The 21170-nt window shown below is 35.1% G+C and overlaps 1 protein-coding gene across 5 annotated transcripts in view; it reads left to right on the forward strand.

Moving 5' to 3' along the window:
• The window catches only part of GABPB1 (GA binding protein transcription factor, beta subunit 1), a 62170-nt gene that overhangs the window by 18565 nt on the left and 22435 nt on the right, over positions 1–21170 (forward strand). For all 5 annotated transcript variants that reach the window (XM_004687801.2, XM_004687803.1, XM_012728787.1 and 2 more), the window contains one exon: positions 18044–18151. In XM_004687801.2, coding sequence (XP_004687858.1) covers positions 18044–18151 — 108 coding nt within the window. The remainder of the gene's footprint in view (positions 1–18043; positions 18152–21170) is intronic.

Raw genomic sequence — 21170 nt, forward strand, 5'->3', positions numbered from 1 at the left:
AGAAAACTATGTGAAAAAATTGGTACTGGAGATTTGAACAAATCAAATACAACTGATAGAAATGTAACAAATTAAAATTTTACCTATATGATTTGTAGCAGATTGTACACTACAGAAAAATTATGTAATTGGAATATGGATCAGACAAAAACTAGGATGTGAATTAAAGGCAAAAAGATAGAGAGTATAGAACATAGGGTAAAAGAAGAGAGGATGGATAGGTAAGGTCTTAATTAGGATTCCGGAGGAAAGGAGAGAAAATGTGTCAGTTAAAGAGATGACAACTGGTATTTTACAGAACTGGTAAAACATACCAAACCAGGATTCAAGAATCCTAATGAATCTTTCTTAGTATAAAAATAAATCCACACCTATACACATCATAATTAAATTTTAAAAAACCAGTGATTTAGAGAAAAATCTTAAAACTAATTGGAGAAAAGGAAGATAACCAAAGAGTAAAGATTAATTTCTTAATAGCAAGAATGGAAGTCAGAAGATAATGAAATGATGTCTGTAATAGGACATACAAAGTTGCCACCCTAGAATTTCATAATCTGTGGAAATATCACTAACGAATGATGATGAAATCAAGTTATTTTAGACAAAAACAGATTGTCACCATCATCTTGTCCATTAAAGATAACTTATCCCAGTTCCCCCACAAAAAATGAAAGCCTAATAAAGTTGAAGGGAAGAGAAAGCAAAATAAAATTTAGATCAGCACTGTTCCAGATTCCTATAATCATGGAAGTCTTTTTTTTTTTATCTCCTCTTTGATTTTTTTTTTAAAGATTTATTTATTTATTCATTCATATGAACAGGGGTACAGGCCAGAGATGTGGAGAGCGAGAGGCTTCACCAAAGACAGAGTTGGGAGCAGAACAGGCAGATCAACGAAGTACATTGCTGAGGGGAGCAGTAGGCGGGTCAGGAGAGGTCTGCCACGCCATGTGGATCTCCCCCTGGGCAGGTGGGGATCGAACTCATGCAGAATTAGCCTTTGATTCTTAGTACAGTGCTTTAACCCACTCCGCCACCAGGGAGGATGGGAAGCCTTTTTTTATTTGTATTGTATTCATAGAGTAGGTAAGGCTTAGAGCACATGGCACATGGCACTTGGCTGTGTAATCAAGGAACTGAATTTTTTGTTGTTACATTGGTTTACAACAATGTATATGATTTGGATATATACAGGTTCACATCTCCTAAGATGTATATTATCACTCCACGGCCACCACAAAAAACACCTGTAGCCCTTCACTGTCATCCATTGGACCCTCTTCTACTCGCCAACTCCAGTGCATCCTTCTGATAATCTCAATTGTGTCATATTTCTGAGTTTTGTTTTGTCTTTCTTTTTTTTTATTATTCTTTCTATTCTACTTATGAGTGAGCCAGTATTTGTCTTCTCCTTTTGATTTATTTTGCTTAACACAATCCCTGTCAGTTCCATTCATGTGGTCACAGATGACAGGATTTCATTTTTTTTTTAATATCTAAATAATATTCTATTGTGTATATATACCACATCTTCTTAATCCCCTGATTTCTTTGGGCACTTAGGTTGTTTCCATATTTTGGCTATTGTAAGTAGTGCTGCAACGAACATAGGAGTGCGTCTATCCCTGTTAATTGTATTCTTCACATTGATACTGAGGAGTGGAATTGTTGGATCATACAGTAGACCTATTTTTAGTATTTTGAGTAACCTCCATACTGTTTTCCATAGCATCTGGACCAGTCTCCATTCCCATCATTGGAGTGCCACGGTTCCTTTTTCTTCACATTGTTGCCAACATTTGTTTCTGTTTTTTTTGTTGTTGTTTTTAATATGTGTTGTTCCTACTGAAATGTGATGGGATTTCATTGTAATTTGCATGTTCTTGATGATAAATGATGTTGGACATCTCCTGTTGCCCATTTTTGTGTTTCCTTTGGAGAAATGTCTGTTTGGCCCCTCTGCCCATTTTTTGATTTGGTTCTTTGTTTTTTCTTAAGTTCAATCACTTTGTAGATCTTAACTATTAATGCCTTGTTAGATGTATGATGTACATATAAGTTGTTTTCTGCCATTTGATAAGGCGTCTTTTTGTTTTAGTGATACTTTCTTTTCCTGTGCAGAAGCTTTTAAGTTTGATGGAGCCCCTTTTGTTATTGTTGCTTTTGTTTCCCTTGCTGGAATTGAGTTCCCAAAAACATCTGTAAAGCCAGTGTCTCAGAGTGTTTTGCCTGTTTCCTTTATGTATTTTGTGATTTCAGATCTTACATTGAAGTCTTACATCCATTTTGAGTAAATTTTTGTGTATGGTGTGAGATAGTAGTTGTTTTCATCTAGTTTAAATGAAAATACTTTTTTTATCTCTTAATGTAAACAAACAGTAACGTCATTATCATAACCAGAAAAAAGATCAACATAGTTCATAATATCATTATGTATTTAGACGTTCACATTTCCTCAAAACTGATTTTTAAGACAATTTTTAGATTCCAGCAAAATTGAGGAGAAAATACTGAGATTTCCATATGCCATCTAACCTCACACATGTCTAGCCTTTGGGATTATCAGTATTTCTTACCAGAGTGGTACATTATTAGAATTGATGAAACTACATTGACATCCAAAGTCCATAGTTTTGCGTTCTGATCCATTCTTACTGTTATACTTACATGGTTTGTACAAGTGTGTAATTCTATGTATCCATTACTATTTTATCATAGGACAGAGCATTTTCTCTGTCCTAAAATGGAATTTTTTGAAAAGTTTATATTTAATTTCTTCAAGCTGGAGGCTAAACAGCATTCACACATTGTATTTAGTTGGTGAGTTACTTAGGGGAAGGGAGATTTTGATTGGGTTTAGATTTTAATATGTGGCATTATATATAGATATAATATAATGAATAAAAACTAAAAGAATAAAAAAGTTAACTTCCAAATTAGTAGAGGAACTGGAATGTTAGAAAATATCACTTGAAAAGAAGGCAAGAAAAAGTTGAAAATGAAAAAGGAACAAATGGAAAGCACAAAATGAGATGGTAGATTTAAACCTATTGTACAGTAATTAAAAGGTAAAGTGTCAAAGTGATCACACAGATATTGTCCTAATCCAAGATGTCATTAACTCATGACTGGAATAACTTCCCAACTAATATTCCAGTTTCAATTTTTACCTCTCTCTATATGTAATTCATATAATAACAAGCAATTAAAAATATAAACCATATCGGCCCTCCCTGGTGGTGCAGCGGGTTGAAGCACAGCACTGAGAAGCTAAAGCCACTTCCGCATGAGTTTGATTCCCGCCTGCCCCGGAGGTGACCACATGGCGTGGCAGACCTCTCCTGGCTCACCTGCTGCTCCCCTCAGCAGTGTACTTCGTAGATCTGCCTGTTCTGCTCCCCACTCTGTCTCTGGTGAAGCCTCTCACTGCCCCCAGCATCTCCTGCCTGTACCCCAGCTCTGTATGAACAAATAAATAAATCTTAAAAAACAAAATATATATATATATATATAATATATAAACTATATCATAGCCCTCTACTGTTTAAAGCAGCTTCTTAGTAAGCTCAGTAAAATCCAGACTTTTCACTAGTACTTATAAGTATTAGTTAAATTGAAGAGCAATTCATGTAGGGATATGATGCAGCCCATTCTATCTTTGTATTTCTTGCCACCCTTCTTTACTCTTAACTAGGGCCCTTATATCAACCTCCCTAGATCACCACAAATTGTTAGAATTCTTTGTTGTGAGCACCAGAAATTACCTCTGGTCATACAATAGAAAAGGCATCTATAACAGGAAGAAACTGCTGCTTCTGCTGTTACTGCTTCCACTTTGGCTACAGTGGATTTTGTTTAGAATCACTTGTCAGGGCCCTTTATTTGCCAGGTGGGAGATGAGAATGGATGAGGTGAGCCATGTGTTTTGGGAAATTGAACTCTAAGGTGAAGTCTACAGCTTGGTTGTGACACAGTAAGAGATTAGTAGGTATTTTAGAATTAAGAATTGTGGTATATTTACATAGAGTACTATGCAGCTGTAAAACAGAATGACAGAGTATCTATTAAGTGGGAAAAAAGCAAAGTACAGAACAGTATTAATAGCATGCCCTTTTGATGCAAATATCTGTGTGGGAATGAGTATTTATACTAGTTTTATGTTGCATAAAGGAAAACCAGGAAATTAAACCACGGACTAATAAAGTTGGCACCCTGTGGCAGAGGGAGGATGAAAATGGCATGAAGAAACAACAATGGAAGTGATATTTCTGAGTTTACTTTTTTAAATTTGTTTTCACTTTTAAACTATGTAGTATTTTACACATTCCAAAGTTGCAATAAAAACCGGAGAACCCCCCCCCAAAAAAAAAGCCAACAACAAATGAACCTATGTTTATATCAAAATAGTTAATTAAATATTTGAAATATTTGGAGAGAAACTATTTCAAATGGCTTGAGTTAAAACTAAATTGCACATATGGTATAAGGACAAAAAAATTGCAGAGAACTCTTAAACTTTATTTGTTTTATTGTTAGTTGTAATATTGACATTTTTATTTTTTTACAATTTGATACACAAACAAAATAGAATGAAATAATTGATTTGTGCCAAAGTCATTAAATTTTGTCCAAAATTTAAAATCTTGAGTTCAGTCAAACTTTTTTTTTAAAAAACATTTATTTATTTATACATACAGAGCTGGTGTACAGACCAGAGATGCAGGGGTGGTGAGCGGATTCACCAGAGACAGAGTGGGTAGCAGAACAGGCCGGCTGAGGAAGCACACTGCTGAGGGGAGCAGCGGGCGGGCCAGGAGAGGTCTGCCGCTCCATGTGGTCACCTCCAGGGCAGGCGGGATCAAACTCATGTTGAAGTAGCTTTAGCTTCTTATTGCTGTGCTTTAACCCGCTGCGCCACCAGGGAGGGCCGAGTTCAGTCAAACTTTTAATACTTTCAGTTTATAAGAAATGTGGGAGATGAAAGTATTGCCATGAGGAAGAAAGCAGTCAGAAAAGCCTAGAATGTGAGATACCAATGAACTCCCCACTAAATTCATGAGAGAGAAAAAAATTGCCTCCAAATAAAAGAGATTTAGAGAGAGATATAATAACAAACTTCAGTGTGTGTCTACTTTTTTCTTTTATAAAGTGGTAGGATGAAGCAAGATGGTTAACTTCCATTTTAAAATGTAGGTGATGGGTGTGTGTGTGTGTTTATGTGTACATACATATGCACTTATATACATATATACACATCTGTATTTGAAATTTTTTTTAATAGCAGTTTATTTTTACATCATTTTGTACATTTTTTTTCCATCTCAATTGTAATCCCCGCGGGTTTCCCATCACCAAGTCACCTGTGTGCCATCACCATAATCCCGTGCATTTCCCTCCCCACCCCCCTATTTTTGATCCCATTCCCCACTCCACCACCACAAAATGTCTCTGGTATATGGCTGTTCATTATTTTTGTTATTTTCTCGCCTGGTCCATTATACTCCTCCTATGAGTGAAACCATCCGGTATTTTTCTTTCTCTTTCTGGCTTATCTCACTAAGCATGATCTTTTCCAGCTCCATCCAAATTGCTGCAAAAGACATGTGTTTCTCTTTTTTGATTGCTGAGTAATATTCCATTGTATATATGTACCACATCTTTTTAATCCAGTCATCTACTTTTGGGCATTTAGGCTGCTTCCAGTTTTTCCAATTGTAAATAAAGCAGCAATCAATATGGGGATGCAGGTATCTTTTTCAATCAGTGTTTTTGTGTCTTTTGGGTAGATACTAGGAGTGGGATTGCTGGGTTGTAGGGAAGCTCCATGTTTAGCAGTTTGAGGAACCTCCAAACAGTTTTCCATAGTCGTTGTATTTGAAAATTTTTATAATAAAAACAATTATTTTGCTATTGACTTAACAGCTTAAGATAATTTAAATTATATTTTCTTTTGTAATGTAGTAAGTAGGTATTAATGAATTGTTCTTCAAAAATGATTGTACTATGAGAATTTTAGCTAGGGAATCATGTATATCTTTCCTATTACACGGTGAATTCCTTGAGGCAGCTTCTGTGTAGAGAAGCATGATAGAAATATTTCAATTGAATGAAATTATGTTTTGTGGGGATTGCCTGGCAGCAGGTTAGAGAAGCTTGAGTTAGGTCATCTAAGGCTATTATGATGTTTTAAGGGATGAGGCAATGAATGTGTAAGACTAGAAGTAGAGAGTAAGGGATGAATAGGAGAAACTTTGAAGAGAAAGGATCAAACTGTATTCATTCTTATTATTTGGGTAGGATATTGATGGTTTACTGTGGAATTTATAACATCCAGCAGTTTGTTGGCTTTACTTTATAGTAAGCAGGTAAGGTATGCTTCCCTGACTTAAATAAAAGTTAAGCTTCCTTGAAGAATTCAAAACCACTCTTTGGCCTAATTTCAATCAAGTTCTAGTCTTTCTTCATCCTTAGCATGTATTTTTTTTTCAAGCCATTGTCTCTTCTGGGATTAATGTGTGTTATTTAAAAGAAACCAGTAACTGAATGTAAAAATATACTGGTTTGCAAAGATGCGAATTTAGTAGAATCTATGGGTGCCTTCACCCCCAAATGAGTTTGTGAAGTTTTATAAGGATAAAGGCCATATTTTTATTAATTTTTTGACGGAAAGCCTGTTGTAATAGGAATGTTCATTAAATAGTTTATCCAAAAGGATGTCCTGTATGTTATTTTAAAATATTGCAACTTTTTGCAAATTCTATAGTTAGTGTCTTTATGATTTTTTTCTTTTAAAAACAATTATTCCTTTATTGTAAGATTTTTTTTTTTCAAGATTTATTTATTTATGCATACAGAACTGGGGTACAGGCCAGAGGCTCAGGGGCGGTGAGAGGCTTCACCAGAGACAGAGTGGGGAGCAGAACAGGCAGATCGATGAAGTACACTGCTGAGGGGAGCAGCGGGTGGGTCAGGAGAGGTCTGCCACACCATGTGGTCACCTCCGGGGCAGGCGGGAATCGAACTCATGCGGAAGTGGCTTTAGCTTCTCAGTGCAGTGCTTTAACCCGCTGCGCCACCAGGGAGGGCCAATTGTAAGATTTTTTTTTTAAATTTTATTTGGCATAGAAGAACTGGGGTGTAGGCCAGAGGTGAGGGCAGAATGTTTGTGAGAGGATTCACCAGAGAGAGTAAGGAACTGAACAGGCAGATCTATTGCTATACAGTGCCAAGAGGAGCAGCAGGTGAAGCAGGAGAAGTCTGCTGTGTCATATGGGCTAGCTCCCTGGCCAGGAATGGAACTCAGGCCATCGAGGTGGACCATCATAGTATTAGAGCTGAGACTTAACCCTAGGCCACCAGGGAGGCCCTGTCTTTAAGACATTTTGACTAATGGTTCAGGAAACAGCTTTGTCCAATAGAAATAAAATGTAGAAAATATAAATTATTTTACTCATATAATAGAAACTATAGAAATATAGTTGATTAATAGAAATATATATAAAGTTTTCTAGTAAGCATGTTAAAAAATAAGCAGGTGAAATTAATTTTAATAACTTATTTAATCCTATATGTAAAAATATTATCATTCTAACATAAGCAATGAAAAGTTATTAATGTTTCACATTTTTTTTGGTACTAAGTCATGAAGATGTATGTTTTTTTTTTTTAAAGATGTATTTATTTATGGATTCAGAACTCGGGTACAGGCCAAAAGTGCAGGGGCAGTGAGAGGATTCACCAGTGACAGAGTGGGGAGCAGAACAGGCAGACTGGCGAAGCACACTAATGAGGGGAGCAGCGGGTGGGTCAAGAGAGGTCTGTCACACGATGTGGATCACCTCCGGGCAGGGATCAAACTCATGCGAAAGTGACTTAGCTTCTTAGTGCTGTGCTTTAACCCACTGCACCACCAGGGAGGGCCCCTGTGAAGATGTGTTTTAACTTAGAGCACATCTCAACTTGTGCTAGTCATTTCAGTGTTCACTAGCCTCAGAACTAGTGTCTGCTGTATTTCACAGCTCAGTTCTAGAACATAATCTGTAGAAACTTTGGTACTGCTTTGAATCACTGAGCTTATCTTGTTTTACTGAGAAAGGATATGGTTTTTGTTTAAAAATGGGCCCTCCAACATGCACTGGACTATGGTGATGGCACATGGGTGATTTGTTGATGGGAAACCCTAGAGGATTGCAACTGAGATGGAAAAATGCACAAAAATATGTAACAAATATGATGGCGCAATGGGCTAAAGCACAGCACAACAAAGCTGTCGCAGCCACTGCAGCAGGAGTTCAATCCCCAGTCAGGGAGCTGACCCACATGGCACAGCAGACCCTTCCTGGCTTGCTCACTGCTCTCCTCAACAGTGTATTTCAGTCGATCTGCCTGTTCTATTCCCCACTCTGTCTCTGGTGAGTCCTCTCACCCCTTACATTTCTGGCCTGTACCCAGTTCTGTATGCATAAACAAATCTTTTTAAAAAAATAAGTAAAAATGGTAACATAGTTTGTAGTGGAATGGAGAATAAACTAGAAGAGGGCCAAAAGGAATCATAGATACTGGTCTACAAGTATTCTAAGGGAGAAAGAATGGAGGCATGGATAGGCAAAGATTGTGTCAGAGAAGTGAAGCCAGTCAGCAAGTACTTGCTGAAAGTCTGCTCTGTATCAGTAGAAAGAGGTAAAGAATTTGAGAGATGGTGAGAAAGACAAATTTTAATTGATTGGGGTAAAAGAGGTTAAAGGGGTGGTGATGCAATTAAGGAAGAACCCTAGGTTTCTGACTTATGGAATAAGCCAGTATCTGGACAGTTTGAATTTTGAAGTACCTCAGGATCTGGCGCTACTGGTAGAGATAGATAATGTGGTAGAATAGTAGGTTGTGCTCTAGAAGAGGTTTGGACTGAAGTTAGATTTGGAAATCATCAGGTAATCATGACTAAGAACAAAATCTGCTAGACGAGGGAACGTACAGAGGAAATAAGTACTGAAAATTGAAACACCGTGGAATTGCCACTATTTAAGGCAGGAGAGAAGACAAGGAATCTATTGAAAGCTACTATCCGAGCATTGCATGGTCTATATAAAGCACAAACATGAACCATTTGGATGCCAGGGCAGATCAGAGCATAATTTGGTGCCACATTTTGTTGTTTCACCTTTATGTTTCATGTGACATGAAGTCAGGTGGGCAGAACTAGTGGTTAGTGTTTAAGGAAGGGATTGGCATTTGTAGTGTGTGCATTCACTGGCTCTGCTACTGTCAGTGTGCATATCTGGTCTGTGGTCAGATGCCCGTAGGGTATGGACAGTATGACTGTGGGTAATGTAATCTTTTGTGCCCCCCAACCCCTACTTTGTTGTTTCCATGTATACATATATTATGAATTATCATCATTTAATAATTGATGATTTGATGGGTCATATGTGGGCCCGTGATAGCAAGACCCCAGAGAATAAGATTTCTGAGAAGGAATGTTTCCTCTGTGGAACTTAATGCAAGTATACTTGGTTTTGAGCAAGTTTTCGTTGATCGAGTGAGTGAAAAAAGGACACTGGAGAATCCAGTGTGTGTGTGTATTGCACACATATACACATATTACACACATATACATATATTATGCACACACATATGAGTATCGTTCAATTATCAATAAACTTTTGCTTTTCACATTGTGTGATTGGGAGGGATAATACCAAGTGAAATAAGCCAAAAGGAGAAAGACAAATACTGGATAGTACCACCTTTATGTGGAATATAGAAAAACAAAACAAAAGGTCAGATGAAGTCAGACAGGTCAAAGATCATTACAAAGCTGATTCTGGACTGGGGACAACTAGAGAGAAAGGGTGAGAAAAAGGAAGGGAACACAGAGTTTATTGTAGTTTAATCTGAGTTCTTTGGTGGTGTGTGCACTATGGCAACCATGCCTGAAAAGAGGGAAGGGTAGATCCTATGTTTCTATAATGGAAACAATAAAGTAAGCCATTATTACCTCAATAAAAATATTCAAAAATAAATAAACAAAAATATACAAGTAACCAAAAAAAATGTCACTGATAAAATAAGGGCATCCTTGTTAAGTGAAAAAAACACCTTGCAAAACTTAGTGTAACCCATTTTGTGTGTTTTTTTGTTGTTGTTTACAAAGTAATAAGCTTTTTGCAAAATTGTGTTCCTGTAAGCATAGAAAAGATCTGAAAGTATACAGGAAACATAAATGGTTACTTCTGGGGGAGGAAGACCACACAGCAGTGTGGGGATGACTTTGAGTTTTAACTACGTATTTCCTATATGCAGTAAACATGCATTTTATACTATAATTTCATTTTATGAAAGTATACAGGTACATAGTTGAAGAAATAAATACAAGGCTTATGGTAAAAATTTCCAGTCCTCGTATCTGTAGAATTCTCTTTGTTAGAGACATACATTTTATATCTCTAAGTTATTTTTTTCAGGCACTTCCCTCTATATTTGTTAATTAGAAGTGTAAGCTACTTCTAGATTTTTAAAAAAGGTTTTAGATATTGTTGTCTATATAGGAAGATAGAGCTTTAGCTCTCTTAAACCGAACTATCCCAAACATATTTTTTTGTCTATCCTCCATCCTCTCTGTAAAATTATTACAAAAATTTGCTTGGATTGATATTCACTGGTTATTATAACCTTGGGACCCTGGAACTATTACTTTTTGCTACTACATATTACACATATATTGGGATTACTTTTTTTTCCTTTTATAGTTTTTTCACCCTCCCTCTGAAAATAAATTGATTTTTTCTTTTACTTAGTTTCCTTGTGTTCATCATGCCAAACTCGACACTTGAAGTTTCATACTTTTCTTAGGGTACTTACTAGACTGTCACTTCCTTAGAGACCTCCTTCCTGGAACCTCTGTGTTCTGGCTGCAATCTGGTTTGCTTTCCAGGTCTGTTGTATAGCTGTTATCTTGGGCTCTCTATTATCACCTAGAGGATCACCTGTTGATGTTGGATTCCTTGCTTCTTGAAGCCTTTGATTCTTCTTTCTTCTGGTTTTGGTGAAGTTTATCTAGTGACTTTTTGAGATAGGCATATATAGAAGTAATTTTTAAAAAGATATTTTATGTTTGAAAATATCATTTTAAGTTAAGAAGAAACCAAAATCCATTAGATAAAATGAGGATGGGAGAAAATTCGAAGTATACCAGAGTTCATATGATTTTTTTCCTTCAAAGAGAGACAAAGCTTAAATCCTTGGAGTGCAAGCTATTTTATATCCCAGGAGATCTCCATTGTTCTCTAATTCTCAGCACAAAAAGAGATTTAGAATGTCAGTCTTATCTTTTGACCAAAACTACACCTCTTTGGCAAACTTTTTACTTTTTCCTTACCTCCTGTTCAAAATGGAGACAATGACAATCTTGATAAGGCTGTTCAGATTAAATGAGGCAACACAGATAAAGACCTAGCAAGAACTGAGGTGCTGCTATTGTTATTGAAGTTGTTTTCTTAATGAGAATGTGGACAACTAAATTCTGATACCTAAGAATATGTTAATACTTATATACCTGGTCATACTATGTTAATGTTACTTGGAATGCTTATTATAGTAGAAAATATGAACTGTCTGAGATAGAAAATAGAAAAATCATGAAAATCTGTAATTTCCATTATATTTTTCCTGGGGTTTTCTATTAATTTTAAACATAGTTAAGACATAGTGCATACATATGCGATACGTAAAAAGAACAAAACAAACAGATGTATTACATAAAACAAAAATAATCATTTAGATTATCAAACAAAATTAGTGGTTACCAGAAAGGAAATGAAGGGTGAGTAAATGGATAAAATAGGTCAGTTGCATAGTGACTGATGGAAATAGACATTCAGTAATGCACTTTTAATGTAGTACATATCAGGTGTTGACTTACAGTGATGTACCTGAAGTTATATAATGTTGTAAACCAATGTTACTTCAATAAAAAAGACATGGTCTATATTCGTTTTAGAGTCCTGACTCCTATGCTGTTGCATACTGTTTGTGAATATCTTTAAATGACTAAGTGTTATGTTTATCTCTAAGAGACACTTGACTTTCACTTTAGATAGGTCTAGGTCTTGGATCAAGGTTCTTCTAGCTTTGGGGTGAGGAACTTGAAAAGACCTTGTCTGTAATATAGGCAAAATGACAAGATGTCTGACGTTTATTTCAAAGTAATACATGAGTGGAAATAGGTTGACCATTAATTGATAATATTGAAAGTAGGTGGAGCTTTGTGGAAATTCCTTATACTATTGTGTGTGTCCTTGTTTTGCTCAAAATTTTTCATAATAAAAAGTAAAAATGAAAATAAAAAATTACAATATTCCATTATGGTCTACCTTAATTTAACTATTGTTTACAGCAGAGAATTATAGCTTTCCTCTATATAACATTAGTCTTAATATAGAGATATTTTATGTAGTATCCTTATAATAGATTTATGTAAGTGAAATTAATAGACCAAAGAATGTAAATATTTTAAAGGCTTTTAATGCATGTACTGAATTGCTTGGTGAAAAACTTGAGAATTTTCTTGGCTTTATAATCGTACTCATCAAGCAGAGGAGTAATGCTATAAGTTTATTCTAAAATCTTTAATGAGAAACCTTTATAATTAAGTACATTATAATAGGCTTATACTTTAGGAGTTCTAGTAATAATTCACGTGGAACTAGTACGATAAAGTTTTTTTTTTCTTGGAGTTTTCATATGTTGTAAACAATAGAATCCTTACAACAGATCTGAACTGTGGATTACTGAATTTAAAATTGGTACAATTCCTGTTACCACTAGATGGCCCTCTCAGCATGTGCGTTTGAGCAAAAGTAACTTGTAGACATTTAGAAGTTCCCCCTTAGATCTTAGTAAAAAACATTTTAATTGGAGTTTAGCAAATAATGGTTTATATCAGATTGTGGTAAGATTTTTTGGAAGTAGTAAAGAGATTCAAGGGGGAATTTAATATAGTAGACATTGGGGTGAATATTCAGATACATGGTATTCTGTGCTATTGACATGTTTTTAGGAAGTATTTTTAATATTAATTAAAATTTATTGAATTAAATTATGCTTCTTTAGCTGATTGGGGTAAAGTTAACTGACTATACCAGAAAATCCCCACAATACTTATTGGTTAGTCTTAAGTCATGTTCTTTAATTCTAACACTACTTCTGAGGATTTAGTATGTAGGTAGTAAGCTTCAGGTTTTGACTTGGAGCTCTAGCCCTTCTGGTCAATTGAGTTCCTGTAAGGGTCAGAATTATTTTACTATGATGTGTGTGGTTCTTCTCAGATGAGACTCAAATAAAATTGTTATCTTGGCATTTTTATTATTTTAATTTTTTTAAAAGATTTATTTATTTATTTGTACAGAACTGGGGTACAGGCCAGAGATGCGAAGGGTGAGAGGCTTCACCAGAGACAGAGCGGGAAGCAGAACAGGCAGATCGATGAAGTACACTGCTGAGGGGAGCAGCGGGCGGGTCAGGAGAGGTCTGCCTCGCCATGTGGTCACCTCCGGGGCAGGCGGGAATCGAACTCATGTGGAAGTGGCTTAAGCTTCTTAGTGCTGTGCTTTAACCCGCTGCGCCACCAGGGAGGGCCATCATTTTCATTATTTTAATTTTTACCAATTATCTTAACTAGGTAATTAGAGCATCTTTGATTTTGATCTTATTTGATGATGTTTGTTTTCTACCATTGATTTTCAGTCTAACTAGATTTGTTGCTACCTTTTTATAGTAAGTATTTTGCATTGCCTCTTTGCTAACTAGAAATGAAAATGGTAGCTAATGTTACCCCTCTGAATAATTTCTAAAAATTATTAAAATGTCATAATTATAAAGGAGAAAGTGAAAGAAAGCAGTTTATAGCAATCTGTGTTCCTCAGTATGTAAATATGTCAGCTGACTATAGTAGTTGGCACAGAAAATGGTCACAGACTAATCATTCTTTATAGACAATTGCTGTGAATGTGATAATTGTGTGGCAGCTGACTGACATGTAATATGGTGATTGACATACCCAAGTGGTATCAGTATTGGTGACACAATTTTCCTAAATGTGAACAACTCTTAGCAAAATTCTGGTCCAAGCAAACAGACAATAAATTAAATAAAAATAGAAAATCTGGGATATGTTAATGCTATGGAGAAATAAATTTTGTTTACATTATCATTTCTAGCCTTTAGAAATGGACCCTTTGAAAGTCATCTAGAACAATTTTGCTATACCACATTGTTCCCTGTTTTGCTGGACCTTTAATATCGCTGGCATTTGCCCATGAAATACTTACTAGAACTTTCACCGGACTCTCTTCACTTTAGTCCTCCAAATTTCTCTGTATAATCCAAAAGACCCTCAAGGGGGCAGTGCTGCTATCATTTTGGAAACCACTGATTAAAAATGTATCCAGCTACATTAATCTATAATAGTTTTACTGTATAACTTTAAAACCACAATAACTTTCATATGGAAGTTCTTTAAATATGATTTGCTTTGGTTCATTAAGACAGTTGTAGAATTATGGAAGAAGTTGATTTATTTAAGGTGTCATTTTGTGCTTAATAGCAGATCAATACATTTTCTTTTCCCCAAATGCTATATTTTCTATATTTTTTCTACTTTTCCTATTTAGTATATAGCTTTCCTTAATGTCAGCATTAGCTTATTTGACAGTCATACAGTGTAATCTGTCTCTTAAAAACACTTTTAAATCAGGAAAATAATACTGTAATAATACAGAAACTTTGTAAGATGGAGACAGAATTTCCCATAATACACTACTGTAACAATTGTTAATATTTTTCAGTATTTGTTATCTATGTGCAGAATTTTGTGCATTCAAAAATTAGTTTTATATATTTTCATTTAACATGGAATATTACTATTGTACATTATTGCTTCTCGTTTTATTATTTTCCACAATTTAACCACTTCCTACCTTTAATTGTTCATGTTATAAAAATAATTATATATAATGTGTGCAGTTATATCATTACTGGTAGATCTGTTTCCATATATTTTGTTTTCCCCTTAGAATAGAAGTGATCATTGGGGATTACAATTGAGATTAAAAAAAAAAAAAGTACAAAATGATGTAAAAATAAACTATTATATAAAAAAAGAATAGAAATGATCACTGATCAGGTTAGTTGATTGGACATTTTTGTAACTTTTATTTAATGTCAATTGTCAAATTGACATTAAAGACAAAGTTGACTTTTTTTTTTTAAGATTTATTTATTTGTACATACAGAACTGGGTTACAGTTCAGAGGCTCAGGCGTGGCGAGAGGCCTCACCAGAAACAGAGTGGGGAACAGAACAGGCAGATCAACGAAGTACACTGCTGAGGGGAGCAGCAGGCAGGTCAGGAGAGGTCTGCCACGCCATGTGGGGACCTTCCCAGCAGGCGGGAATCGAACTCACGCATAAGTGGTTTCAGCTTCTTAGTTCAGTGCTTTCACCTGCTGCACTACCAGGGAGGGCCAAAGTTGACTCATTTTTATTGTTAGCTATCTATCTGTCTGTCTGTCTGTCTACCTACCTACCTACCTACCTACCTACCTACCTACCTACCTACCTACCTACCTCTGTGAAATAGGTGAAATAGACAGTTTAATCTCACCCTTGACTGTCAGAATGACATTAAACAATGCTTATGCTTGTGAATTACTTCTATTTGCTTTTTTAGAAAATGTATGGTCATGTCCTTTAGATTTGCGGGTGCTGATTTCCCCCCCCTTTTCATTTCAAGTCAGGTGACCTAAATTGTGAAATTATTGTTTCTTACATTCATTTTTGTTGCAGATATTCCTTTGCTCCCTTTAATTTTAGTTTGGTTATTTTATGATGTGTGAAAGTTTCATATTTTTAGAAGACAAAGTACTTTATTTACCAGTAGAAGACAGTATATGGTTTCAAAGAAATTACACACATGGAGAGTTGAGAAATCAGGTTGCTGGAAAGAGATATTTATAATAAATACTATCTCTGAAAAAGAACTCCTATCCAACATGTACATAAGAACACTAACAAATCATTAAAAAAAAGGCAGACAACCAGTTTCTACAAAACAAGGAAAAATCCTAAACTGCTGCTTGGTAAAAGATACCTAGACGTCTAAACCATCCGACATGAATGCAGATTGATTTTATATTACTTACATAAGATGTATTTAAAAATGCATATTTTTGAAAGGTTTCCTTCATTTTAAAAACACCAATATTAACTTTTGGTCTTCCAGCATATAAACACTGTATTTATTAATAAACACTGTATTTATTAGAGTCGCCAGTTTAGATTTTAGATTTTTATTTCTGTAGAAGAGAGGTCAGTTTCTTTCTGCCTTATCTTGCCTTCAGTAGGAAGTTATTATTGCAGATTCTTTGCCTATTGACGTTAACTTTTTGCTTTTATCTGGTACATATTCCTCAGGAAAAAGTCCTTTGTTAAAGATCAGTGATCTCTCTAGACTTTAGCCTCTTTAGATTATGGAGTATTTTAGGTTTCAGTGACGCTTCTAAGTTATGGGAGTATGATAGGAAAAAGGAAAGGAAATTAAAAAATTGAAGGAGAAATGTTGCAAATGGCACAAGCAAAACATGTAAAAAAACATAACTGCATGTGGCTGTTTCTCTTCTGCTTTTCCATAGGCTATATTGCAGATTACTTTTGTTTTTATTTTATCCTTATGAATGAAACACAAGAAATTCTTTCCTGCCTTGTGATAAGTACCTCTGGATATAGACAGTTCACCGAATCATTTTATAAGCCTTGTTGTTCTTGGTTATTCCTTCTGTGTTTGATTGTTCCCATGTTATGGAATCTAAAAAAAAAACCACACTAATATCAGCATAAATCTGTACATCAAGTATATATTTTTCTTTTAATCAACCCTTTTATATTCCTTAATATCGCTTCTAATCATATAGTGCATTCTGTTTTGTTCTGGCATAAATAACCTTTCCAAGCTCTTTTTGTTAACTTTCTTGTCACATTAACTTTCCCCCTCTTTCTTTAGTAATACCTATTCATACAAGATGAGGATACACCAGTCAACCTGACGTACCCTGCTTATAACTTATTTCTGCTTGACTACTTTCTCAACCCTCAAAGAACATATGCATTTTGAGACAAATTCACATTTTTTTCTTGTGTAAATCTTAGTGGTTCCATATTTTCCCTTCCCCACAAGGCTTCAGTTTTTACCTGTTTGCCTTTCCACAGGATACCATATAATAACCTCATTGAGTAGTGTTCCACCTAAATAATTATTCTAGATAGGGAATGTCTCAGAACTGCAGTCCCTGGAATTTTAGCATCTCTGATACATTCAAATCTTTCTTCACAGCTCCTGTCATCTTTGCCTAACATATTTCAATATTTCTGATTCAAAAAGACACACTCTCAATTGCAACATTAGTTTTCTTAGCTTGAATTGAAGACCTAAAACCCTTTTTAGCCTCTCAGTGAGATAGATACTCAATTGATAATACTGTTAAAGTTCTCTTTTCAGTATTTCCATTAAATGTGAGTTATGCTTTTTCCTAGAAGACTTAATTGAGCATTACTTGTAAAATAGTAATAAAAGTGAATTTCTATTAGAGTTCAGAATACTTTCTGCAAAAAAGAGCTATGAAGATATAACTTGTACCAGTTACACAGGACAGTGTCATTTACCTTATTCCCATTCACTTTTGTGAAAAACTTTATTTGTATAACTCCTCAAGGGAAAACAGTTTGTTGTTTTTAATTCTACATGTTTTCTTTGCTACTTAACTCTTTATGTCTTTTATCAGGAATATTTGTAAGACTCAAATGAATTATCCATTAATATCCTCATTAAGTTAAAGCTTAAGGAGAAAGGAAAATCTGTTTAAAATTTTTAAATATAAATTTCTTTTGTGTGATCTTTTATTTTGGATAGCTATATTACAACCATTTGAAGGGAAAATTGTCATATAGGTAAATGGAGGTATTGATGTTAAATTTTATCTGTTTTGTTTAGATGTCCCTGGTAGATTTGGGAAAGAAGCTTTTAGAAGCAGCACGAGCAGGTCAAGATGATGAAGTTCGTATTTTGATGGCAAATGGAGCTCCTTTTACTACAGACTGGGTAAAGAATGATTTTATTATTGTGATGGTATTTTTTTCCTTAATCTTTTTTTTTTCTTCCCCAGATAAAGGTTAGTCACTATTCCCACCCCCACCTCCCTTTTTTTTTTAAAGATTTATTTATACTTACAGAACTGGGGGACAGACCAGAGGTGTGGAGGGTGAGAGGGTTCACCAGAGACAGAGTGGGGAACAGAATAAGCAGATTGACAAAATACACTGTTGAGGGGAACAGGGGCAGGTCAGAAGAGGTATGCTGTGCCATGTGGGTCAGCTCCCTGGGGACCTTCCTAAGGGGGGGAGGAGTCCAACTTATGCTGCAGTGGCTTGAGAGCTTCATAATGCAGTGCTTTAACCCATTGTGCCACCAGAGAGAACCTATTACCTTTTAACTGATAAAATTTTGTTATTTTACAAATGTATTAGCAATTTTAAAATTATAGCTGTCTTTTAAAGGGACTGGTTCTAAAACTTTTCTTTCATATTGGCCGACATTATTCAAATATTCTGTCCACAAATGGCTTTTCTTTTAAACTATGCAATATATTTGATATTCGCCAGATTAGAAAAAAACAAAGTCTAGCAGTACCAAGCATTGGTGAGGAGATGTGTGAATTGATATACATATTAGAGCACAGTCTGTATCTCTGTGATGTAACTATTGAAGTATACTCTGTGATGTAACTATTGAAGTACTAAGAGTATTCCCAAAAGAAACTGATTCATGTACTCGAGACACACACAAGACTCTTTTTGGCAGCAGTACTATTTATAATTATCAAAAACTGGAAACAATCCAAATGTTCCTCAATAGATTGGGTAAATTAATTGTGACTTAGTCATTAGTGGAATACTGTACAAAGCTGAGAAAATTGCCTTCCTATATACACAATGAGATAGAAGATGAAGAAATTTAAAAAACTGTTCTGTGAACTGTTACAGCCAAAAAAAAAAAAAATTACATATTGAGGAGTAAATGTAACAAAGGAAGTAAAGATCTTTACAAAGAAATTGAAAAAGACACAAAGAAGTGGAAAAATATCCCCTGCCTATAGATTGGAAAAATCAACATTGTCAAATGGCCATCCTAACCAACACAATATACAGATTCAATGTAATTCCAATAAAAAATATCAATGGCACTTTTCAAAGAATTGGAGAAAACACCATTGAAATTCATAAGAAATTACAGAAGATCCCGAATATAAAAGTAATCTTGACAAAGAAAACAGAGGAATGGAGTTATCACACTTCTAGTCCTCCAGTACATAAAGCCATCATAATTAAAACAGCTTAGTACTAGAACAAAAATAGATACACACACACAGTAATAGAATAGAATTGAGAGCCCAGAAATAAACCGTGTGTGTGTATATATATATAAAATATACATTATATATATATTATACATATAATATATATAATATGTACATTTAGTCTATAACATAAGGAGCCAAAAACATACACACAATGATAACCTCTTCAATAAATGGTGTTGGGAAAATGTACAGATAACATGCCAGAGAATGATACTAGACCATGATTTCATACCATACATCAAATTCAACTCAGAATGGATCACAGACTTTGATGTAAAACCTGAAAGCATAAAATACATAGAAGAAAACAAAGGTAAAACATGTCATGATGTAAGCTTTTAGATTAAGGTTCATACCCAATAGCAAGGAAACATAAGAATGTAAATAGCTGTGACTACATCAACCTAAAAAGTGTCTGTACTGCTAAAGAAACTGTAACTAAAACAAAAAGGCACCCAACTGAATGGGAGAAAATATTTTCACACCATACAACTGAAAAAGGACTGGTATCAAAGATATACAAAGAACTCATAAAATTCTAGACAAACAAAACAACCCAATTTAAACATGAACAAAAGAACTATACAAATACTTCTTCAAAGAAGACACTAAAATGACTTAATTGAAGACATTGAAACAAGCACATGAAAAAGGGATCACAATCACCTGTTGAAGAAATGCAAACCAAGATCATAATGAGATTCTATCCCATACCTTTGAGAATGGCACATATAGAAAAGACCAGAAACATCAAGTACTGGTAGGATGTGGAGAAAAGGGAACTGTCCTACACTGCTGGTGGGAATGCAGACAGGCCCAGCTCTTCTGGACCTGTTAAAATAATAAAATATTAATATTAAAATATTAAAAAATGAATCTGCCATTCAACCAAATAATTCCACTCCTAGGCATCTACCCCAAAAGTTCAGAAACACAAATTCAAAGGGAAACCTGCACTCCCAGTTTATTGCAGTACCATTTACTACAGCTAAGTTATGGGAACAATAGAAGTGCCCCAGACAGATGAGTAGACCAAGAAGATATGGTATAGATACATAATGGAATATTACTCAGCAGTTAAAAAAAAGATAAACTAATGCCATCTTTGGCAACCTAGAGCAAGCTTAAAGAAATAATGCTAAGTGAAATAAGTCAGAGGAGAAAGAGAAATACTGGATAGTGTCAACTAATATGTGGAACATAAAGTACATAATAGATAAAGGACAAGTTTAAAAACTAACTCTTGATCGCATACCACAAAACTGCAGCACCAAAAAGGCTAGGTGTTTGGGGGAAGGATGTGAACAAAGAGAGAAGGAAGCACAATGGTCTGTGGTGGTGGAATGTGGGTGAGTTGGTGGTGGTGCACTGTGGTGATAATACCTGACTGGGAGGGGGTATCCCTATATTCTGTCAATTAAAAAAAATTTTTTTTAATGCACAGTAAATCCTAATAATGCATTGAGCAGAATTATGGTTGCTAAATGGGTAGTGAGAGAGATCATTAGGTATAAGAATCCAATAGAATAGAAAAGTATGATAAACATGGAGAAAAAAAGGGTTGTTCAAGAATCTCCATTGTGGGCTGCCATGGTAGACCAGTCTGCTGCAGCCTGAGTTTGACACCTTGCCAGAGCACTAACCTACATTTGGTGCAGCAGACCTCTCCTGTCTTGCCTGCTGCTCCCCTTAGCAGTGTGT

Source organism: Condylura cristata, unplaced genomic scaffold (assembly GCF_000260355.1).
Source record: "Condylura cristata isolate star-nosed mole 26May11 unplaced genomic scaffold, ConCri1.0 scaffold00023, whole genome shotgun sequence".
NCBI classification, from domain to species: Eukaryota; Metazoa; Chordata; class Mammalia; order Eulipotyphla; family Talpidae; genus Condylura; species Condylura cristata.